This window comes from Arachis hypogaea, chromosome 12 (assembly GCF_003086295.3).
Source record: "Arachis hypogaea cultivar Tifrunner chromosome 12, arahy.Tifrunner.gnm2.J5K5, whole genome shotgun sequence".
Lineage (NCBI taxonomy): Eukaryota > Viridiplantae > Streptophyta > Magnoliopsida > Fabales > Fabaceae > Arachis > Arachis hypogaea.
The window spans coordinates 99,681,607-99,707,527 of record NC_092047.1 but is presented as its reverse complement, the minus strand read 5'-3'; the positions used below and the strand labels follow the sequence as shown (position 1 = coordinate 99,707,527).

Sequence of the window (25,921 nt, the reverse complement as noted above, 5' to 3'; positions counted from 1 at the left end):
CACCGGGCCGACTTTGGGTGACCCGAGCTATGGCCAAGACCCGACCCGAAATAATGACCGGGTCTATATTTGAGATCCTTATCCGGTCCTAAACCCGATGAAATCACACCAAATTAGTCCCAAAAATGTTCGGGACAGGGCTGGACCTTCGAATCGGGCCGGGTCTGTGCACCCCTAGACATAATGATATGACAGATTAATATTATGTGTCATAGAATGATTAGTTAACTAATTATAATCATAAATACAACAATCAATTATTCTGTGATAGGTAACATTAACCGCAAAAAAAAAAAAAAAAAATACAATAGTTGATGAGCAATAAATTAAACACCCCGCCAAACAAACAAGATTGCAATAGTTGATGAGCACACACCTATATATAGTACCTTAACTTTCTCATTCAGACGCAGAATATTTGGTAAGGGGACGATCAACATTTTTATTCATCAATATCATTATTATATTATTATTATTATTATTATTATTATTATTATTATTATTCTTGTAAACACATAAACACACTCCTACATCTCCAATGGAAGAACACAACACAATAACAAAAAGGAACAACGTTGTTTCTTCTTCTTCTTCATCTATGTTGGTATTGATTATTTGTTCTGTTTTGATACATTGGAGCATTGTTCATACTCCACAAGCTGAAGCAGCAAGAGCGTTCTTCGTTTTCGGGGATTCGCTTGTTGACAATGGCAACAACAACTTCTTAGCAACCACAGCTCGTGCTGACTCATACCCTTATGGCATTGACTCTCCTTCTCATAGAGCCTCTGGTCGTTTCTCCAATGGCCTCAACATGCCTGATCTTATCAGTTACGTTCTCATATTAATTTTATATTACTCCATTAAACAAATCTTTTATGCTATTTTAATATACGAGGAAGAGTATTTTGGGAAAAAGAAAAATAGTCACTAAATACCAATCCTATTTTGTCAGAATTATCTAACTTTTGAATCAACTTATAAGACTTTACAGGTTTATTTTAAATTTTGAAGTTTAATTACTACATAGCTTAAATTAGGTACTTTCAGTGTTAAGGCTTCATTTGTTTGTTGTGCATGCTTTAATTTCATTCTTGTTTTGTTTTGAAACATTTTAACAGGGTATAAGTTTTTTATGCATAAATGTATGCAGGTGAGAAAATAGGGTCTGAACCCACATTGCCATATTTGAGTCCGGAGCTTGATGGAGAGAGGTTACTTATTGGTGCCAACTTTGCTTCAGCTGGGATAGGAATTCTCAATGACACTGGAATCCAGTTTGTAAGTTGTACTCTACAATATTTTTTTGTGCTTACAATTATTTATTATGAATCATGATACTTGATACATATATATGATTTTACTGATAAATAGCCCTTTTATATTATTAATCTAGAAAAGTTTTTTTATAAAAATAATTTTAATATGTATTAGTAGCTAAACTCAATATATATATATGAAAAATGTTGGGTGATTAATATTTGTCTCTAACATTTGTCTTATATTTAAATCAATACTAATCATTTTTTTCTATTTTAAATTGTTGACTCCTAATATTTCTACATATTCTCACATGATATATAGTATATAAAATCCAGACACTGTGCAAGTGTTACAAATTTCAATGAGTAGATATTGTGCCATAAATAGAAAGGTTGCAGACAAAGTTAATAGTAATAAAATATTTCTTTTTTTTTTTCTCTCAAATTATGACTGCTATAGTACCAAATACCAATGTACCATGAATTGATCAGTATTCACTATTCAGTACTGATATATTTGCTCATCTTTAATTTCCCCATTTTTTAGTTGATTTTGAATTTGTGTATTACAGATAAACATAATACGAATTAGAGAGCAATTAGAGTACTTTAAGCAGTATCAAAGAAGGGTGGCAGCACTAATTGGAGAGCAAGAAACTCAAGATTTAGTGAACCAAGCATTGGTGCTTATAACATTAGGGGGCAATGATTTTGTGAACAACTATTACTTGGTTCCTTTCTCTGCAAGATCTCGAGAATTTGCTCTTCCTGATTACGTTGTCTTCCTCATTTCTGAGTATCGCAAAATTCTTGAGGTATGCCTGCTTCTCCTTCTATCTATCTAGCTAGCTCCAGTAAATATCTGAATTGATCTCTGAAAAATAATTAATTAGACACCTTAATAATTTATTGTTTTAAAATGATATTTTTTAAAAATGTAATTATTTTATAATAAATTTGTTAATAATTTATTTGTCTAATATAAATATTAAAAATTTTATTAAAATAAATAAATGAATTAATTTGTCTGACAAAAATAATTTTTAAAAAATATAATAAAAGTTTATTGAAAATCAATTTAAGGGTTTCCTCTCTATGTCTTCTTGCTTGTTCTTACAGGCCCGGGAAGAATGTTCCCTCTTTTTCTTCTTCAAAGATTAATATTATTGGTGTAAATAGTTAAGTAATATATATTTTATAAAATTTATTCATAACATTTTTATTTCTTTTTTACTACTCTTCTTTTTCTTAACAATAATGATACAATTGAAAAGAAAATTAGTATCGTCTAATTCTAATTTTTTTAAAAAAAATCACATTTTGTTATAAAATATAAAATATAATTTTGGAAAATTATTATTTCAGATTTATATAGCATCATTTATTGGATGTCCAAAATCTGAACAAATATTACACTAGAATCCGTACGTATAATTCAAAAAATACACAAGTAGAGTATATATGTAGCACAACAATTCCATAAAAAGGCAAATATATATTTTTTTTTTTGGAAATTAAGGAAAATATTTTTTGTTGTAAGTAATTAATATGATAGAGATGTAGGTTTTATAAGGCAATGGATGGGAGTTATAACGGGACAGGAATGGTTGTTGAAACCAGCGGTCATTGGGCCGATTTATTAAAATTCACATGAATTCCATCATCAATATTCATCTCCTAATTAAGATAGTGAGTAAGCCGTATTGTACGTTCATCAGAATCAATACTCTCTTTCTTCTTTATACGTACTTGAATTTAAGGCACTTGCTATTATATTGCTGTGTGCTGTAACATTCAAGGTGGGGGTAAGGTTGGTCAATGCAGAAATTACTTAAAGAAGGTTAGATATTTCTGAAGTGTGCAAGTTTCATAAGCCAATGAATTTTGAGATGCTTCAACATATACTAACATAGAAAATGAAAGGAAAAGGTGAGAAAATGAGTTCCAATACCTCAAAGAAGGGCAAGAAGAGAAGGTAGTTGAAATTATGGTGAAATAATGTTATGACCTTGATATCATATGTAAAATAGAAAAAGGGAGTTGAGTATATATATAAGCGGACTTAGAAAATGTAGAGGCCTTAATTTATTCTCTCCTAAAGTCAAGAATAGCGGTCTAACAGTTTTGGAAGTGCTCCACACCTATGAAGCACTTCCTCTAATCTAAGGGAAATATATATATAAGCGGGCTTAGAAAATATAAAGGCCTTAGTTTATTTCCTCCTAAAATCAAGAATAGCGGTCTAACAGTTTCGGAAGTGCTCCACACCTGTGAAGCACTTCAACAGTTTCGGAAGTGTTCCACACCTATGAAGCACTTCCTCCAATCTAAGAAAAAGGGAGAGCCGATGCCCCTACGCTTTTTAGGTACTTTGGGGGCGGCACTCCTACCAGAGAGAAGGAACTATAATCGACACTTTTTCATACCCGTGAGTAAGTGTCTTACTTTCAAGAGTTATGTAGTCAAGTCAAGTCAAAAAAAGGACTTAACTTATATTGCTCGGGAATCCCACCTCGAATTCCCTCACTAGAGGAAGGTCTATCGTTTGGGAACTCCATCCAGACTTCTCTCACTAGAGAAATTTTTTTGCGAGACTATTACACCTACTCCAGATTTTCTTCGGGGATTAACGCCAATATCACTCTTGTCCCTTACCCAGGAGTCACGAGCTACTCGAAAAGAAATGGCATATGTGATTGTAGAAATCTTTCTCGATCAGCATCACGCACATGGTGAGGAACCATCCATACCTGCAAAATCAGTATTGAATTCCTCTAGGGATTTGAGTTTGAAAAAGTCAGTATCCATTATGAAGGTTGAAAACCAATAATCCTAGGTGAGTTAGAACCCCACCTGACGAAGGCCCCTATTTTCCGTGTCCATATTGAGAAAGGACAAGAAGACTGCAATTAGAATGTACGAACAGAATACTGAGTTGCTTACGCCTTTCTGTCGAATGAGAAGTTGTAACTTTATGCAGCACGCCTGTAACTGACGTCTTCTCCATACCCTGGTGAATACTGTATGCCCCGGCTTGACTAATGTCAAATTCAAAACCGGTACATACAGTACCAAAGGAGGTGAGATAGAGGGAGCTAGCCCTCGAAAAGTTCTAAAATAATTAATAAAATACTCTTCCGGAGACCTTTATAGAGAGTTATACTAGGAGTTGGGTAATCTTTAATGGGTTACCCTCTATAATATTATAGCTCCTATTTGTCCTCTATAAAATAGGAGTATACAGCAAGGATACTACAGTAGTATTCCTATAAAAAGTCCTCTTTTCACATAATTTGGTAAAAAAAGTCGAAAATTAAAATATTGTATAATTAAATATAATATTATATATTTAGTAATATATATAATCATGATTAATATTTTTTATTAAAAAATTTTAATAAGTATTTATTATATAAAAAATTATCTTCGTTCTTATAAATTTTATTTTTTATTTTGAATTTAATAAAATATAAAAATTATCTATTTTTAATTAATTTATTTTTTTGAGTATTATTATGATAATAAATTATAATTTTATGCTTCATATCATAAAAAACATACTATAAAATAATATAAATAAATTATTCTAATAACGTCGTTATATATGCGTTTAAAACATATTCGTAAATAAAATATATAAAATATAATCATTTTAATAAATTTATTTAATATGTTATAATTTTTATATCATGAAAAAAATTTAAAATAATTTATTTTTTGTATGTACTATAATATATAAAATTTTTTTTAGTTATTATAAATATTAAAATATTTTTATATGATAATAAATGTGAAAATTAAAAAAAAATTTGAAAAGAGAAAAAAATTTAAATGTTTAAGAATTTAGAAATTTATTTAATTAAAAAGTGATTGACAATATCAATTTAAGGATTGTTACTTATTTTTCAGTTTAATAATTTTATTATTTATATAAAATAATTATTTATTCTATTTTAATAAAAAATAAAATTATGTAATCTATAATAATTGTATATAGTTAAAATTATTAACTTTTATTTAAAAAAGTTGGGGGAGGAGGGTCTCTCTCTATCTATCTATCTATCTATATATATATATATATATATATATATATATATATATATATATATATTTAATTAATTAATTAATTTAGTTAATTTATATTTTAAGAATATATTTTAAAATATAACAATAAAAAATTATAAATTTTTTATATATTTAATATATTTAAAATATTATAAAAAATGTTTTATTTTTAATAAATTTTAGTAAATTTTTTATTTTTATAATATTTTTAAATTGTGTTTTCAAAGTATAAGTTAATAAGATTCATATATACATATAAAATATATATGTTATTTAATTTATTTTTAATATATATTTTATATAAATAATTACTTTTTTTACATACATAACATAGCTAGTTGATATATACACATTCGTAGAACAAAGAAATTAAAGTATTAGAGACGCTGTATTAACAGAGCAGTTAACTAATAATAATTAATAATGTATTAACTAGTGGCTAGTCTTTATTTATTTAACTAACAGAATAATATCTTTAATTAATGTATATACTATAAGTCTTTAATTAAAGATTAGTAAAGATAACAAACGAATCAAAATTTATTGGACGGACTCATTTAATTTGCCAAAAAAAATAGGTTAGACTAAAATTTTGAGTTTATTTAAATATATTACATATATCATTTTAAATATTTATATATAAAATTATAAATATTAAATTAAATAAAATAATTTTAATTATTATCGATAATTATTTTTATTTACAACTTAGCACGAAATTAAGTACGAGGTGAAAACTCAAGAACTGAATTGATTAGTATTTCTAGGTTGGAATACCTGTGATTGCATTGTAAGTTGTAATGTTGAATGAAATAGATGAATTTGTGCAGAGCCTGTATGAATTGGGAGCAAGAAGAGTTCTGGTGACAGGAACAGGGCCATTAGGATGTGTTCCTGCAGAATTGGCCCTTCACAGTAGAAATGGAGAATGTGCGGTTCAGCTTCAAGCCGCTGTTAACTTGTTCAACCCTCAATTGGTCCAATTGATCAACCAACTCAACTCTCAAATTGGATCCAATGTTTTTATTTCTGCAAATGCCTTCACTATGCACTTGGATTTCGTTAATAATCCACAGGAATACGGTATGTGTGTGTTTCTTAACCAATCATCTGGTTTTATTGCTTATCTTCTTCATCATTTAATTTAATTAATTTGCAAAATTGTCTTAGATAATTTAATCCAAATTCCAATAGTTCAATTAGGATTAAAGACAAAATGAAAATTTTCAAAATAATTTAAGAGTGACATACTTGACATATATTGCATTTGCCATGCTTAGCTTACATATATATTATAGGGAGAAATTTTTATGTGAGAATTTCTTGTGTTAATAATCATGTTTTATACTCCTTAAAATATATGGAAAAAAAAAATAAGAAGATAATTTTCATGTCTAAAATTAAACAAGAATTTAGCCAAAAAATAAATAAAAACCAAGAGTTTCCCTCCCAAATATATAACTAGATTAGGATCAAACACTTTTAAAGTAAAAAAGTTAACAAAACAATAAAAAAAAAAGTCTAATAATGATCTTTAATTTGAATTAAAATAGTAAAATTTAGATATGATAAAAATTATAAATTCAACAATAATTAATTTATTATTTTATAATTCTTTTCATTCTAGAGATTTTTTACAATTAGGTTAAATTGGCATGAGAAATTGACCTTTTAATTTGGACCACTTTGTAATCTGTATAGTTGACGTATCAAAGGAAAGGATTGATGACTTACCCATGCATGCATTGTGTCTCAGTACAGTGAAGCCAGAATTAATGGCATGCCAGTCACTTAATATGGATGGTTATTGGCTTTGGCTTTCCACGTATACAACAGATATAATTATGAGTAAAGGATAAACAGGTCACTGATCTTTTTTTTTTTTTGCGGATATTTTTGTCTTTAAAGAAGAGAAAATATATTTAAGTCCCTCACTCTTGAAAAACGTGGACATTTCAATCCTTTCGTTAAATTCAGGCGGTTGAACTGGACCGAAAAAGTCTGACCTGGCAGAGGTGGTGTTGACCTGGCCGTTATGGAGCCCACGTGACAGTGAGCTTTTCGAAACAGGACATTAAGTCCCCGGAGACAAAAAGCTCACTGCCATGTGGGCTCCGTAATGGCCAGGTCAGCGCACCTCTGCCAGGTCAGACTTTTTCGTCCAGTCCAACCGTCTGAATTCAACGGAATGGTTGAAATGTCTACGTTTTTTGGGGATGAGGGACTTGAATGTATTTTTTCTTCTTTGAGGACGAAAATGTTCGTAAAAAAAAGGTTAGAGACCTATTTGTTCTTTACTCGTTATTTAATGAGATGTATATGAAATTTAAATTATTTTTTTTACTTTAGTAAATTGTAACTATTTAAATTGAGTAATTCGGTGCGTGAAGCACATGCATGGTTATGGTTTGTATCTATATATTTAGAAGCATTGAACACGTTATTAAATGTGTGCAGGATTTGTAACATCAAAAGTAGCATGTTGTGGTCAAGGAGCATACAATGGAATAGGGCTATGCACACCAGCTTCAAACTTGTGTCCAAACAGAGACCTCTTTGCATTTTGGGATCCCTTCCATCCCTCAGAGAAAGCTAATAGATTGATCGTAGACAAATTCATGACTGGATCCACTGAATACATGAGCCCCATGAACCTTAGCACAATTATGGAGTTAGATTCTAGGATCTAATTTATTAATAAATAATAATCAATGCCTTAATTTATGTGGGTTCGTTAGGGAGTAAAGTTCAATTTTGTATTGTGATTATAAGTATGATTTAGTTTAGTTTCTTATTTTTTCGAAACAGTTAATTTAGTCATTGAGATTACATTTCTTGATTCAATTTAATTTTTGTGGAGTTTCATGAAATTGAATTGAATTATATAAGAAAGTGTAGTTTCATAGACTAAATTAATAAAAAAAAAACTAACTAAATTAAGTCATACTTATAATCTTGAGAACAAAATTGAATATCTATTCCTTCCTTTTGTCGTGTTTGGAGTGTTCACAATGCGAAATACATTGCATTATTGTTGGATGTTGAAGCCTTTATAGTTAACTAGGATCAATTGAGTCTATAGTTGTTATAGCAATCTCGTGGGTGTGACCTAATAGCTCAATATTATCTTGTTCTTTAACCAAGATGTTTGAAGTTTTTTTTTTTTTTCAAATGAATTTGACAATTTTAAATTTTAGGTATTTAATTACAAACTCACGCACAACTATACACGTACAATTTGATAGATTCTTATATTCTATTATATGTGCTAAACTCATATTTCAAACCTGAGTGCAGCTGCATAAAAACCAACAAATCTGCTATTTGTGACAAACCTACCTGCAAGATATTTGAAATTTAAATTTTGTTTTTAGAAAGTATTCAATGGCCAACCATTTGCTTATAAGTAAAAAATTTCAAGAAAATAATTAGTTACTAATAATATATTTGACCACGGTTCTTACTTAACCAAAAAATAGTTGTTGTGTTACCGTTATTGTTAGAATTTAGAGACAACTATTTTAAAATGTAATCTATGTATACAATAACAAACTACTTAAAAGTTAGTGGCATGCTTCGGAGCCTTTGATGTTGGCGAGGGGGTGGCTTGAAGGGCCCTCAATATGCTGTTAAGGATGGAATACCAAGGACGGGTGAAAGAATAAAGAGAAAGGAAAGAGGAGGTATCACAGTACAATAAAAAAAATTGGGATGGATAAAAGTACACATTAAAAATTATTTTTAATGAATAAAATGTCATATTTTTATAGTAAGGATTTGATATTTATGAATCTTTATATGTATTTTTGTTATCAAAAATAATATTTAAAGTGTATTTTGATATTTACGAATCTTGTGTATTTTTGACTATTTTAAATTTTTTTATATGTATTTTTGTCTATTTATTTAATTGTAGCTGTTTGTTTCCTAAAAATAAAAAATGTCTTTCTATTTTTAAAATTTTTAAGAATTTTGAGAATGTTTTTGAAATTTGTTTTTATACAGGACTAGAAACCAATAGTCTAAAAACTTAATGAGTCTACTTAATTATCACATTTAGTCCTTAGAAATTGCCTAAAAATAGCAGTTATATGATCACAAATTCTAAACCCTTGTACGACACCTGAAATTTTTAACTTGAATTGATAACACCTGAAGAATTTTCATAGTAACATGAAAAAGATCAGTACTATAAATTGGCTGGATGAATTTCTAACTACAACCTGGTGAATATGAAAATGGACATTCAAAAAATTTATAAAAAAGCATACAACAAGAGAAATCTAATAATATAACATTGAAAAAGAAATTAAAAAATATTCATATAAAATGACATCTTCTCTAAAAAAGTGGGACAAGCTAAACACTGATGGAGCATGAAAAATCACAAAGAACAAAGTTGAGAGTGGAGTTTAATCAAAACATACCTAGATGAGTGGATCGGAAAATTTATGGTAAATTTGGAACACTGTAGTGTGGAAGAGACATAGCTTTGGGGCGTTCTTTATGGTTTGAGCTTGGTGTGACAGTTGGAAATGTGTGGAGTTTTGGTAGAGATGAATTTAGAATTTGGATATAAGAACATAACAAGGCCTATAACCTACAACAGTAGCCACAACACCATCCTTAGAGGTATCGAGAGCTTGACAAAGAAATTATGGAAAATTAAATTCCAACATACTTACAGAGAAGCTAACATTTGTGTTGACTAGATTGCTAAAAGCAGCATTCATAAGGAACCAGGATTTCACTTTGTCAATCAATCCTTGGAGGAACTCAAAGTCTTCCTGAGTGATGATGCTAAAGGGGTTTCAATACCCCATATTGTACTTGATGTTTTTTTTGGACGGAGTTCGGGTAAAAAACCACCCGAACTAAGACCCAACCTGACACCAATACAACCATTCCTATCACTATCCAGTTTGACTATCCCAAAGCATGTTTCCTTCCCTGTAACGCTATTTTAAATTAAAACCCATTAGCATTATTGCACACGGGCAAATGAAGAGATGATGGAGATTTGACATAGAGAGAGATCTTGGAAGGAGTTCTTCACAGAAACCAGACTCGATTATGAAAGGAACTACTGCTACACCAGACTGAGTGATGCTGCGAGGTTGGAGCCAGAAACTTCCTTTCTTGGCGACGGCAAACCAAATAAAAAGGGAGACGCATATAGAGCTGCCGCCAGCGAAGGTTGCAATTTCGGCTATCGTGAGAACCAAAGTCGCTATTTGTGGAGATAGAGAGGTATGCCCAATTTTTCCTTTCTGATAATTTGTGCAATTTGGCTGGGTGGGTATGTTGGCCAATTGCTGACAAGTTGGTTCTTTGACTTTAAGATGGCGAGATTGTGAGCCAGCTCATTCTCCTCTCGAGGAATCCAGGTAAATCCACAGTTCGAGAGTCTCTTCTGAATTGTTCTTATGTCTTGAATAATTGGATCCACTTCCCACAAATTTTTTTCTTATTTCAGAATTTGAATTAACTAGCGGCAGTCTGATTCAATTATTGTATTTTCAATGTTGAGATTATCTGCTAGAATCATTGCTTCTTCTAATTGCAATTACTTCTGCAGTGAGACTAGAGTTTGTATGGATCTCAGATATAGTCCCTCCCCTAAGTGATCCATTATAATCCCTGATGATAGTTGCTATTGCTCCAGAATTTGATCTGTTGAAAAAGGATGCATCCGTGTTTAATTTGAGCCAGTTGGAAGGAGGTGCTCTCCATATGATAGGTACTGAACTTTTCCTGATTTATTTTTTGATTTCATTATTGCTCTCTTCTGCTGAATTGAGATAGTCTAGTTCAAGTACTTTAGCATAGTTGATGGTTGACTCTGGATTTAGTTCTGAGTTTTGATAAACTTTTTTGTTCCATGCTTTCTAAATTGCCCACACTATGATGCCGATTTTACTCCAATTCTGGATTGCTTCTGATTTATTTCTTTGATTGTATTTTCTAAGCATCTCTTGTAACCATAATCCTATTGATTTGACGATGTTTTCTTTGTTTAGTGTGCACTATATTTGTGAGCCAAACCATATAGCTCTCGTCCAATCGCATAGTAGTAATGCATGCTCAGTTGTTTCCTCCTCCTACAAACAAATAGGACATAGATTACAATTAGTTATCTTCTTTTTTATTAAATTAATTTTAACTGGCAAAATATTGTGAGTAGCTCTCCTCATAAACATCTTGATCTTTTGGGGAGTTTTCATATTCCATATTCCTATCCAAATATCTTCTATTGAGGAGCTTGTTGAGGGGTTGTCCATTGCACCTTTTTCCTCTTCTTCTTTTTTTGCGATGTGATAGCCGGTCTCGATTGTTTAGTTTTTATCCTGTCTATATGGCCAAATCAGTTTGTCCTGTTCCACTATTCTGTTGATTGGTGTTCGGATGATCTTTTCAGTGATGATCGGGAGAAAAATTTTTTGATCTTAAGTTTGTCCCACTCTCTTGATAGTAGGATCAGCTCCTCCACTCTTTGGTCTTCATTCCTATCCTTATTTCATGGGTGATGCCATATATCTAGTTTCTGATGTTCCTTCTTTGACCTATGATCCATTTTGCTTTGTTCTTCAAAAGCTCCCTCCCTTGTAATATACTATCCCAAATCTAAGATCCTCTTCGATTTTTTTGGCATCCCAAAAGTTATAATCTGAAAAATATAGAGCTTTAAGTATTTGTATCCATACAACATTTGGATGTTTGATGATCCTCCAAGCTTGCTTTGCTAGATGGAAAGTGTTTGGTGTTGAAATTCCTTAAATTCTAGTCCTCTTTCTTTTTTGCTTGTGCAGAACTTTGTCCAGGCCTTCCAATGGATACCCTGTTCTTTTCCTTGATTCTTCCACTAAAATTTGGCCACTTTTGTACTTAACTTGTTGCAAAAAGACTTAGAAAATTTTAAGATACTTATGGCATATGTTGGAATTGCTTGAATGACTGATTTAATGAAGACCTCTTTTCTTGCTTGATTTAACAAATTTTTTTTCCACCTTTCAATCTTGCCATCCACCTTTTCTATTATCCAGTCTAGTGATCTGCTCTTTGATCTATCCCATTGTGCTTGTAAGCCTAAGTATTTTTTTAGGTTGTCCCAAAGCGGAATGTTAAGAATTTCTTCTCTATTGACTCTGAATTGAATTGGAATATGGTTACCATAAATTATTCCAGATTTCTCTAAATTGATAACTTAGCCAAATGCTAAGGTGTACTGGTTTAGAATTTGGACAAATTGGTATATTTCTTCTTCCTTTGCTCCTGAAAAAATAATACAATTATCAACAAATAACAAGTGGGTAATCACTGGTGCTGAAGGAGCTAACTTAATCCCAGCAATAAGATTTTTGTTTAGTGCATTATCCATTAGAATAAAAAACACTTCTAATGCAATCATAAAGAGATAGGGTGAAAGAATATCTCCCTGTCTTAATCCTCTCTAAGGCGTAATCTCTTTGGTAAGAGTTCCATTTATTTTGAACTTGTATGTCACGCTCCTGATGCACTCCATGATAAATTTTACCCACTACTGATGGAATCCAAAAGCCTTAAGTACTTTCTCCATAAAATTTCATTCCATCATATCATAAGCTTTATTCATGTCCAACTTGATAGCTAAGTCTTATGATGCATGCTTCCCTGTACTGGTAATCTTGTGGAAAGCCTCTTAACAATGACTAGGGGTGGCAACAGGCAGGTAGGGGCGGGTTTTTGCTCTACCCGACCCCGTCCCACCGTACAAAAACCCGCATAGAACCCGCCCCGCTTCTACCCGCGGGTAGTATAATGTTGAACCCTAACTCGCTCCTGCGGGTACCCGCCCCGCTCCTATAATTATTAAAATTCAATAAATAAAATTAAATTTCAAAATTTATATAACCATCACCACATACATAACATAAATTAAAGTAAAAATTTAAATATGATACAATATTATTAATCATTTACTAATTATTTTACATATATTATACATATTATATAGTAAAATTATATATATTATATATATATAACGGGGTGGGTAGGGGCGGGTATTACCTAAACCCGACCTCGCCCCGCCCCGCCCCTCCCAAGAACTCGCCCTACTAAAAACCCGCCCCGAGCGGGTAGGGGCGGGGTGGGTACCCGCGGATTTGGGTAGTATTGCCATCCCTAATGACAATATTGTCTTGGATCAATCTTCCACTCACAAACGCACTCTGGATAGGAGATATAATCTTTTCCATGATGTCTCGAAGCCTAGCCACCATTACCTTTGATATAATTTTATACACATAATTGTAGTAACTTATGGGTCTCAGGTGATTGAGAATTTTTGTCTGCTTGATTTTTGGAATAAGAACAACTTGAGTCTTATTAATCTCTTTGGGAATGTGGCCTTCTTCAAAAAAATATTTGACAACCGCACATATGTATTCTTTAATGGTATTCCAATGCTTTTGATAAAATTTACCACTAAGACCGTCGAGCTAGCCCGGGAGCTCTAGTACCATCCATGCTAAAGACAACCTGTTTAATTTCCTCTTCAGTGACTTCTTTTAAAAGATTATTATTCATTATTTAGGTCACTTTACAAGGGATAGATTTGATGCACTCATTTATGTTTGTAGTATCCTTTGAAGAATATATCCCCGAATACTACTCTTCAATCAATCTCAAGATGTCTTCCTAGTTCTGAACCCAATTGCCTTCGTTATTTTTCAATTTGTCAATGTGATTTCTATCCCTCCTATGTATAGTTGATGCATAAAAAAAGCTCATATTGCGATCTCCCCATTTAAGCCATTTGATTCTTGCCCTTTGCCCCACAAAACTTTTCTTTCTGACTCCATAGCTCTTTGATTTTTTGCTTTGCCTCGTTGATTTGGTTTTGTTGAGTAATAGTGTAGGGAGAATTTTAGAGTTGCTGAATCTTGAGTTACTATCTCGCTATCTCCTTGCCCGCTCTTCTGAAACTTGATCTGTTCCATTCTTTCAGCTTCTTGATGCAATTTTTTGTTTTGTTTATCAATCTATTCCAGTTGCCTCCATTGCTATTCTTCTCGAACCATCCTTCCTTGATCATCTGCTTGAATTCCTCTTTGTCATCCCATAGGCTTCATATTTGAACAGCCTTGGGACTTTCTAACTTGGTTTAAGATTAAGGAGAATGGGGCAGTGGTTTGATAAAATAGCTGGTAAGGCAATGAGCATGGCATGACTAAAAATTTGTCTCCTTTTCCAATTGATCATGGCTCTATCAATTCTTTCTCTGGTCACAAAGCGATCTTTTGGGTTGCTAAACCATGTGAATTTACTTCCTTTAAGCTTCATGTCCATGAGATTCTTCTTGTTCACTTATTCTTTGAACACTTCTATTTGGATAGGTGGTTTTGGTTATTTGCTAATCCTTTCATCCTGGTTGAGAATGTCATTGAAGTCCCCAATGAAACAACTTGGCTCGTTTACCAGGTCCTTTGACTCGGATAATGTTTGCCATGTTCTTCTTCTTTGCATGAATATGGGATTTTCGTAGGTAAAGCAGCATTTTCAATCTGAATTATTGTTACTTTTAATATTAGCAATGATAAAATTTTGGCACCATGAATAAACTGAAACATTAACTTTTTCATTCCATAAAAGACATAAACCACCGGACAGACCTCGAGGTTCTATACAAAAAATATTTTTAAATTGGAATTTTCTAGCAATTTTTCTAATTTTATCCTCCTTATCCCTAGTTTCCATTAGATATATTATGGTCGGCTTGTGCTTCAAGCACAGATATTTTAACTCGGAAGCTATCGCGGCCGCCACCACTCCGCGACAGTTCCAGCTTAGGACAATCATGGTTGGGGAGGGGCATGGTTAGGCCCGCCTCCTCAACCCTAGTTGTGCTGCGTCCTTACTGTTGGTTTATATTCTTGATCCTTTTGCTGTTCCTTGATTCTTGATCCTCCTCCCAGTTGGAGTCAGTCAATCTCATAGCTTCTGTCCCTTCTCTTTTTCCTTTGATTTTCAGATTGTGTTGCATTCCTATGCTTAGGACCTCTTCCCAAATTTTCATGTTGCTGTTAAATGGGTTACTTACCTTTGATTTCTCGTCCTCCTCATCTGATATCATTTTCACATAGTAGTAGATTTTTCCTTTTTCATTTCTAAAAGGTTGTCTCTCCTTGTGCCTGCTAATATTCATCCAGTTTTCTACTTCCTCTCTTGTAGTCTACTTTACTTTTTGTTCTTTATCCTATTCTTCATTCTCTGACTATTACTTTCACAGGCCTGGTTGATGTTGCTTGAGGTCTAGAGCCTGAGGTAAATGACCTTGAGGATCCTTTTGTTGATAGTAGCCTTCTTTGTGGTTTACTGAAGAGGCTTGAAGTCCACTTGATTGGTAATTGAGTAGGTCCAAATGATTAAAATCATGAAAGCTGTTTATTTTTTGTTGGGCTTGCTCCATTATCTTCATAGCTTCATTTGTGTGTAAGTCTTTGGGATTGTCCCAATTAGATGGCCCAATTATATCTTTTACCCTTTGCATCCTTTTTTCTTCACCTTGTACCATTTTCTCCTTTTGCTTGCTTTCTTTTGTATTTTTCACGCCATTTTCTTTTGCTGCCATCAGGGTTTTCAATGCTATTTCTAGGAGATTGAGAAGAAGCTCTTCTCGATCATTCAGTTATTTTTCTTGTGGCAGTGGTTTAGCTTCTCTACCTTTTTCTTTCTTTTCACCACCACTCTCTATCACATCTTGACCTCTTGCTTTTCTCGATGACACCTCTATCTCTAAAATCTCTAGTATCTGCTAGTCCTTAACTTTGTCTTCTGAGCTTTGACTACCTTCATCCTCCCTCGTGTGATGTTCACACGCTTCTTCATATTCCATGAACTGTTGTTTCCATTTTTCTTCCTCCTTTTCTGCATTCAAAGGTCTGACCCTCTCTGTTACTAGATCTTTTGGTGAACCTTGGTTTTGTTAGATTCCAGCATGCCATGGCTACTGGATTGTTGTAATTTTTCTTCTCATGTCCAATAACACCGCATTTAAGGCAGAAGCAATCCTGAAGCCTTTCGTATTTGAAACTAATCCAAGTTCTGGCTTTATTATTTCGGTCAAGCCAAAAACCTCTCTGAAGAGGTTGTGTTATGTTAATGGTAGCTCAAAAATGCAGAAAATTCATCTCTATTATTCCCTCCTTTATTGGGTTTTCCACCTCTCCCAGTATTCCAATGAGATTTTCAATGGTTTTGATGTTTCAACATTTAGGTATTCGATCAGAAGTCTATGTACTTGAATTCAAAACTCCATATAGTCGTGGCTAACATCCAATATCGCCTTTTCCTGTAGCCATCTTTGGAGGTTTAGCAGATTCCCTCTAATATTTCAGGGACCATTGTTGAGAAACTTATTTTCCACTCGACTATCCTTGAAGCTTATAAGAATTTTGTTTCTTTCCACTTCCGAAATTGAGACCTCTTTGGGGCTTCCCCACATGTTGAGAATGGAATTCTTAATGGTTTTGAATTTCAGCTCTTTATCTGTGATAATTTTGCCAACCAAATTGAAGCTATCTATTTTAAAACCTGGGCTAGATTGTAGGTTAAGAGTGATGATGACACCTTCAATGGTCGGTTCCCATATTTGGTCTAACCATGTTATAGCTAGGCTATGTGATAGTTAGTAGATAAAGGGTGTGATGGTGTGAGAGATGTAGTGTAAGAAAAAGGTGATGTATCTGGTGCTATTAAATTTTGCCGTATCTGGTTGACATGTGAACTGGTGGGATAAAGTGAAAGAGGTGGGTAATTATGCTTGCGGTTGAGACAAGAATGTATGAAGTCAGATTGTAAATACAGATAGTAACGGATGGACTAAACTGATATGGGTGAGATATACCGTTTTTTAGCACAATGTGTTATAGTTTATGAGTAGGATTCACAGTTACTTGTTGTGGTGAAAGAAATTATTAGAATGGATTAAAGTTATGAGATAAGGATATGCTAAAAGAAGTTTTGAGGTAAAGGTTACTTACTTTCTAGGTACAGAACCAAGAGTTCTGAGATACTCTCCTAGTGAGAGAGGATTCTCTCCATCCTGAGAGAAATTTTGAGAATTCACTCTTATACATTGTAGTAGTTGATGTTTAGTTCTATTTTGTTGTTTACACTGGGCCTTAAACCCCTTTCTTCTACCAAAAAAAAAAATCACCTACACTTTAAAGGAATCAAAACTCAAAAAAAGCCTAAGATAGGCCAAAGCCATATGATTGTATAAGTCTACTCTGACTTAAGAATTAAGTTGGATCACATCAACTTGATTAGATCTTAACTCAGGAAGCACACTGGAAGCCTTATATTCGTAAGATGATCTCATGAGTTTAGTAAAATCTAACTTCCTACTGTGCTAATAATTCTAGCACCAAGAAAAATAAATGACATACGACCCAACATAAAACTTTTTACTTTGGAACAATTATTTACAATAACTCATTTATATTTATATTAGGTAATTTTTGTCCTAAATTAATTACGCTCTACTAAAATATCTGTTAACTTTGGCATTAAATTTTTTTATAAATACTTCAATTATCATTTGAAGAATATTTTTAGAATTTTAAATCATTTTTACCTAAAATTCAAACTCCTTCAAACAACTCAGGTAACACTTCTATACAAAATTGAATATGAAATTCACCCACTAATCGAGTTTCTAATGTTGTTTTCTATTTTTTGTGAAAATAAAATAAAAAATAAATAACTAAACACCCCCTAAATTTTAATTTCTTGACTAATGACGATTAGTAAAATTTTTCCATAAAAGAATATTTTAAATTTAAGATGGGTCATATGCTGCAAGTGGGCCGATTCCATAACATATTTTATATATATATATATATATATATATATATATATATATATATATATATATATAATCTTTTAATTTGATGTTATTTGAAATTATTGTAGAGCTTTATTTTAGATGAAGACTAAGGTAAAATGTGTTGTAATAAAGATGGAATGAATGCCCATTTATCAATTGGGCGGCTGAACTTTTCAAAACTTAACTTCTCAATACAAATTGAGAATTAATGAAGGTTGAATGTTTGAATTTTGTATGTATAAATAGAAGGCATATCCTCACGTAACATATACAACAACAATAAGAATATAACATTCTTCACTCTCTCTCTTTCATACTATTCTCTCTCTTATATACTTTATTTTAATATTATTCAATATATAATTATATCTATTATATTGATATAGTAATTCTAGTGAACATTACTACTAGAGCTATCTAATTATATATTTTTTTATTTTATATTTGTTACCTCTTCCTTATTTATTTATTTAGTTATTTTATAATATGTTATCAGCACAAGACTCTGATCAAATTTTAGGAAGACTTCAGGTAACAAATTTTTATTATGTCGAAGCTCTATCATCTTGAATATAATGCTCTTGATATATCTGAAAATAATTATTTATCATGGATATTAGATGTTAAAATCCATCTTGATTCAATGGATCTTGGAGATACCATTAAGGCTAAAAATAATGCATCCCAGAAGGATAAAACCAAGGCCATGATTTTCCTTCGTCGTCATCTTGAAGTATGATTGAAAAATGAATATCCCACATTAAAAGATCCTGCAGATCTGTGGAAAAGCCTTGAAGAAAGGTACAATCATCAAAAGACGGTGATACTTCCTCAAGCCTGATATGTTAGGAAAAACTTTCTCGACCTTCCATGCCTCGAATATGCTCCTGCAGTAGCAATCGAGAAAAAGGATTTTAAAATTTTTTTTTGAGCTAATTTCTTGCCTTCTTGTTGCTAAGCGCAACAATGAGTTACTCTTAAAAGAATCATGAAGCGCGCCCAGTTGGCGCCGCCCCATTTCCTGAAGTAAATGCGGCAAATTATCCCAGAAGAGGTAAATGGCAAGGTTTTAGTAACAAGAAAAATTATGGAAGGAAAATGAATTATGTTCAAAAGAGAGGATCTCACCAGAAGTGGGATAAAGAAAGAAATAATGGACAAAGTAAATCAATTGAGGATAAATGCTTCCGTTATGGTGGAAAGGGCCATTGGTCACGTACCTGTCGTACCCCAAGGCACCTTGTTGATCTTTATTAAGCATCCTTGAAAAAGGATGACAAAGAAAAGGAAACAAATTTTGTTTCAAATTATGAAAATTTCACCACTCATTATGATGTATCTAATTTCTTTGAGGATCTTGAAGGAAATATTGGCCATTTAATCAATGATGGAATAGTTTAATATGTGTGTTTGTTAAGTATTCATGTGAATCATTTTACTGTGCATGTACTTTTACTCATTTTATTATTATTATTATTATTATTATTATTATTATTATTATTATTATTATTATTATTATTATTTGTTTTTGAAGAAAAATGGCAAGGACATATTCTGAAGATATATGCCTTGCGGATAGTGCAAGTTTGCACACTATTCTTAAAAGTGATATATATTTTACCCATTTTGTGGCAAAAGAAGAGTATGTTAATACTATTATTGGCTCGGGCAATGTGATAGAAGGCTCCGGAAGAGTTATAATTTTGTTTTCTGGAGGAACAAAATTTGTAATAAATAATGCACTATTATCTACCAAGTCTCTAAGAAACTTGTTGAGTTTCAAAGATATTCGCCGAAATGGATATCATATTGAGACTATGAATGAGGAAAATCATGAGTACTTATGTATCACAACTCATGATTCAAATAAGAAAGTTATATTAGAAAAATTACCCTCACTTTCATTTGGGTTATATTATACCAAGATTAGTGCAATTGAATCGCATGCCATTGTAAACCAGAAGTTTACTAGCCCAAATGAATTCATAACTTGGCATGATAGATTGGGTCATCCGGGAATAACCATGATGAGGAGAATTATTGAAAACTCCCATGGACATTCACTAAAGAATCAGAAGATTCTTAAAACTAGTGAATTTTGTTGTGTTGCATGTTCTCAAGGGAAGTTAATTTTAAGGCCATCACCAGTAAAGATTGGATTTGAGTCTCCTGAATTCCTAGAAAGGATTCAACGTGATATATGTGGACCTATTCATCCACCATGTGGATCTTTTAGATATTTTATGGTCCTAATAGACGCATCTTCGAGATAGTCACACGTGTGCTTATTATCTTCTCGCAACCTGACGTTTGCGAGATTACTGGCTCAAATTATTCGATTAAAAGCACAATTTCCAGAAAATCCAATCAAAGCAATTCGTCTTGATAATGCTAGTGAATTTACTTCCTAAGCTTTTGATGCTTATTGTATTGCTAATAGAATAAGTGTTGAACATCCAGTAGCTTATGTTCACACACAAAATGAGTTAGTAGAATCACCTATTAAACGCCTCCAATTAATTGCTAGACCCTTACTTATAAGAATAAATCTCCCAACCTCGGTTTGGGGCATGCTATTTTACATGCCGCAGCACTTATTCGTTTGAGGCCAACGAGTTACCAAATGTTTCCCATTTAAGAATATTTGAGTGTGCGATATATGTTCCCATTGCACCACCTAATCGCACCAAAATGGGACTCCAAAGAAAATTGGGATATATGTTGGATATGATTTTTTCTCTATAGTGAGGTATCTTGAGATACAAACCGGAGATGTATTTAAAACCCGGTTTACGGATTGTCATTTTGATGAATCAAAATTTCCAATATTAGGGGGAGAGAATAAGCTTCCTGAAAAGGAACTTAATTGGAATGCATCATCTTTGATGCATTTAGATCCTCGATCAGGGCAATGTGAACTAGAAGTTTAAAAGATTATACATTTGCAAAGAATAGCAAATGAATTGCCTGATGCATTTTCCGATACAAAGAGGATAACCAAATCTTATATACCAGCGGAAAATGCTCCAATTCGAATTGATGTCCCAGTAGGACAAGTAGCCACTGAAGCAAATTCACGCCAGAAGCGTGGCAGGGAAAAAAATGTCCCAATTCGAATTGATGTCCCAGTAGGACAAATAGCCACTGAAGCAAATACACGTCAGAAGCGTGGCAGGCCTGTCGATTCCAAAGATAAAAATCTTCGAAAGAGAAAAGAGGTAAATACTATTCCTGTTGAAAAAGACACAGTAAAGACACCTCTAGTTTTCCAAAATTCTGATATAATTTTAACGCCAGAAGACGTTTAGGTACCTGAAAATTGTGAAAATGATGAGATCTCGATAAATTATGTCTTTACAGGAGAGAAATGGGACCGAAATAAGACAATTATCAATGAAATATTTATATATAATGTGACATTAAATATCATGTATGAAAGTAAGGATCTTGAGCCAAGATCAGTCGAAGAATGTCGATAAAGAAATGATTGGCTAAAATAGGAAGCAGCCATGAAGGCTGAATTAGACTCACTTGCAAAACGTGAAGTTTTTGGACCTGTAGTCCGTACATCTGAAGATGTAAAACCTGTTGGATACCGATGGGTATTTGTGGAAAAACGAAATGAGAAAAATGAAGTTGTGCACTACAAAGCCCGACTTGTGGCACAAGGTTTTTCACAAAGGCCCAGTATAGATTATGAAGAAACGTATTCCCCTGTAGTGGATGCGATAACATTGCGTTATTTGGTCAGTTTATCTGCATATGCATTTAATGGATGTGGTAACAGCCTATTTATACGGCTCATTAGATCGGGATATCTATATGAAAGTCCCTGAAGGGCTAAAGATATCTAAACCATCCAATGAATATTCACAGGGGTTATACTTAGTTAAATTGCAAAGATCTTTATATGGTCTAAAGTAATCTGGATGAATGTGGTATAATCGTCTTATTGAGTATCTGGCCAAAAATGGATTCAAGAATGATGATATATGTCTATGTGTTTTTATAAAGAAATCTGCATCTAGATTCATTATAATTGCTGTGTACGTTGATGATTTAAATATCATTGGAACTCCTGAAGAGATTCCAACAATTATAAAAACTCTAAAGGAAGAGTTTAAGATGAAAGATCTTGGAAAGACTAAATTTTGTCTCGGCCTGCAGATCGAGCATACAAAAGATGGGATCTTTATTCATCAAACAACATACACAGAGAAGATCTTGAAAAGATTTTATATGGATAAGTCACATCCCTTGAGTACCCCAATGATCGTAAGATCTTTGGATGTGAAAAATGATCAATTCCGTCCTAAAGAAGAAAATGAAGATATCCTTGGTCCAGAAGTACCATATCTTAGTGCCATTGGAGCGCTAATGTATCTTGCTAATAATACACGACCTGATATATCATTTGCTGTGAACCTACTAGCAAGATATAGTTCCTTTCCAACCAGAAGACATTGGAGTGGAATCAAACAAATATTTTGATATCTTCATGGAACGGTTGATATGGGATTGTTTTATCCCTATGGATCCAAGTCACAATTAGTTGGCTATGTAGATGCTGGATACTTGTCTGATCCACATAAAGGGAGATCTCAAACAGGATACCTGTTCACATATGATGGTACTGCTATATCATGGAGGTCCACGAAACAGACGATTGCTGCAACATCCTCTAATTATGCCGAAATATTAGTGATTCATGAAGCAAGTCGCGAGTGTTTTTGGCTCAGGAGTTTGATCCAATATATTCTGTCATCATGTGAACTGATTGATCATAAGATAGCTCCAACTGTTCTGTTTGAAGATAATACAGTATGCATTGCTCAACTTAAAGGTGGATACATTAAAGGTGATAGAACAAAGCATATTTCTTCCAAATTCTTCTTCACTCATGATCTTCAAAATCAAGGAACAATTGATATCCAACAGATCCGCTCAAGTAACAATCTGGCAGATTTATTCACAAAGTCACTCCCAAAATCCTCCTTTGAAAGATTGGTACATGAGATTGGGATCAGCCGATTTCGAGACATTAAATGATGTCGGCAAGAGGGGGAGACTGTACTTTTTTTTTTCTTGGTCAGGTTTTTTTCCCATTGGGTTTTTCTTGACAAGGTTTTTAATGAGGCAGCCCCCATCACAAAGGATATTGTACCCTTTTTCCTTCACTAAGGTTTTTTTTTTCCCACTGAATTTTTCTTTAGTAAGGTTTTAACGAGGCAATAATCCTAAATGGGCATCTAAGGGGGAGTATTGTGATAAAGATGGAATGAATGCCCATTTATCAATTGGGCGGCTGAGCTTTTCAAAACTTAACTTCTCAATACAAATTGAGAATTAATGAAGGTTGAATGTTTGAATTTTGTATGTATAAATAGAGGGCATATCCTCACGTAACATATACAACAACAATAAGAATATAACATTCTTCACTCTCTCTCTTTCATACTATTCTCTCTCTTATATATTTTATTTTAATATTGTTCAATACATAATTATATCTATTATATTGATATAGTAATTCTAGTGAACATTACTACTAGAACTATCTAATTATATTTTTTTATTTTATATTTATTACATCTTCCTTATTTATTTATTTAGTTATTTTATAACAAAATGCGTTTAAATAGGAACGTTTGATCTTGTCTATTGATTAGATTGTTATATTCTTGAATTTGTTTAAAATTTAAATTTTTAACAAAAAATTAATAAAAGATTATTTTATTTTTAATTATTTTTTGTAAATTTTATAATATTATTTTTTACTTTTATTTTATTATCATTTTGATATATTTTATTTTTTGTGAATTTAATAATTTATTTTGAATTAAATTTTATTTATAATTCTTTTAATATTTTTTTTCACTTTTTAAAGATCTATATTTTAATTTATTAAATTGTCTAATTTTTATTGCTAATTATTATATTTTTAATCTAATCATTCTTATTCATTTTTAATTTTTTTGAATAAAATTTAGGTTTAATTACTCTATTGGTCTCTATAGTTTTATCAAATTTTTAATTAGGTTCTTATTCTTTTTTTTCTTTCAATTAGGTCCCTACACTGCTTTTAATTTTGTAATTATGTCCTTTTCATGTTAAAAATATTAAAATTAACATAATATTTTTACTAAAATATATGTGGTCAAAGATTTAATTAAGTTTTTAATCATAAATACCTTCAATTTGTAAAAAAATATTCAATTAATTCTAATATTTTTTACACTAGAAAGGACTTAATTACAAAATTAAAGCAGTGTAAGAATCCAATTAAAAAAATATAAAAATCTAATTAAAATTTAGTGAAATTATAAAGACTAATAGGATAAATCTAAAATTTATTATAAAATAAAAAATTTAAAATAAATAAACAATTTTAGAAAACGTTGTTTTTATGTCTTTATACCAATGGTGGCCTTATTTAAGCTTGAAAAAAAAATGTTTAAAATACTTTTTTTTTTCTAAAGAAGTAAGGAAAATACTTAAAGCTAAGGAAATGAGAAGAAGGTTCTCTTCCCTTCTCTTCTCTTCTGCTTCATATCCAAATCAAATCATGATAAAGGAAATTAAACCTATCAGAAAAGCCATTGAGAAATAGTAAAAGAAATTAGTAGAACATTGTGGAGACACATCGATAACTCAATCATCACAACCATCGAACAAGCCCGAAACTTCACGATAACCCATCATCGGCACTTGAATTATTATTATAAATAAGCCACTCATCTTCCTTCAATTTCATCATCACTAGAATAATCATCGAAGATTTAATTCCTTCAAAGCTCAATTCTCCTCTTTTTTACACAAGACAAAAAACAAAGCTCATCAAGAAACATGTCTCTGATTCCTTCATTGCTAAGCAACAGGAGCACCTTGCTGGACCCATTCTCCTCAGACATATGGGCACCATTCGGCTCCAACAACGAGGTTTCGAGCTTCACAAACGCACGTGTGGATTGGAAGGAGACGCCGGAAGCGCACGTGTTCAAAGCGGACTTGCCGGGGCTGAAGAAAGAAGAAGTGAAAGTAGAAGTGGAAGAAGGGCGCGTGCTGCAGATAAGCGGGGAGAGGCGCGTGGAGAAGGAGGAGAAGAAGGAGGATGAGAAATGGCATAGAGTGGAGAGGGGACGTGGAAAGTTCTTGAGGAAGTTCTGGCTTCCGGAGAATGCAAAGGTTGATGAGGTTAAGGCTTCAATGGAGAATGGTGTGCTCACTGTTACGGTTCCTAAGTTGCCGGAGAAGAAGCCTGAGGTCAAAACCATTGAGATCTCTGGCTGAGTTGTAATGATGTTTTGATTTGGATGATGATGATGATGCATGATTGTGTTTTTGGATTTTCAGTTGTTTTTTATTTTATGTTCGTTATGTTTGGGAAAGTTCAATAATTGAGATGTGTGTATGTGTGAAATTGTGTTTGGTTAAGTAAATCACCATGTCGATGTAGAAAAATGCTATTCAAGCATTCCAGGAAATCTAATATAAGTAATCTATTTTTTTTTTTTAAATTAGGAGCGACACTGGAATTTACAATCTTTAAAATAAGTATAGAAAAATTATGTCCTCTCAATTATAGTTTATTTATTTTATTGGTAAGTAATCTATTAATATAATTTTATTGGCAAGTAATCTATTAAAAAAAATATTATCAAATCAAATTTAATTTAAATATAATTTTATTTTTTATTTTAAATAATATTCATATATATTAAAATCA

General features: G+C 32.2%; 2 protein-coding genes across 2 annotated transcripts; both read left to right on the top strand.

Moving 5' to 3' along the window:
- Positions 1-409: 409 nt before the first annotated feature.
- Positions 410-8,518, top strand: LOC112727851 (GDSL esterase/lipase At5g33370). The gene is made up of 5 exons (XM_025777773.3): positions 410-830; positions 1,154-1,281; positions 1,835-2,077; positions 6,158-6,410; positions 7,785-8,518. Exons 1-5 carry the CDS (start codon positions 539-541, stop codon positions 8,015-8,017), a joined length of 1,149 nt encoding a protein of 382 aa, XP_025633558.1. The 5' UTR covers positions 410-538; the 3' UTR covers positions 8,018-8,518.
- Positions 8,519-24,683: 16,165 nt separating this feature from the next.
- On the top strand, positions 24,684-25,712 carry LOC112727850 (18.1 kDa class I heat shock protein). The gene has a single exon (XM_025777772.3). It carries the CDS (start codon positions 25,042-25,044, stop codon positions 25,483-25,485), a length of 444 nt encoding a protein of 147 aa, XP_025633557.1. The 5' UTR covers positions 24,684-25,041; the 3' UTR covers positions 25,486-25,712.
- The last annotated feature ends 209 nt before the right edge of the window (positions 25,713-25,921 follow it).

Bases quoted from the DNA above. Each gene is read 5' to 3' on its own strand.
- LOC112727851 (XM_025777773.3), top strand. From the start codon at position 539: ATGGAAGAACACAACACAATAACAAAAAGGAACAACGTTGTTTCTTCT. The intron at 831-1,153 runs GTTACGTTCTCA...AAATGTATGCAG, and splicing joins CAACATGCCTGATCTTATCA to GTGAGAAAATAGGGTCTGAA. The intron at 6,411-7,784 runs GTATGTGTGTGT...AAATGTGTGCAG, and splicing joins TAATAATCCACAGGAATACG to GATTTGTAACATCAAAAGTA.
- LOC112727850 (XM_025777772.3), top strand. From the start codon at position 25,042: ATGTCTCTGATTCCTTCATTGCTAAGCAACAGGAGCACCTTGCTGGAC.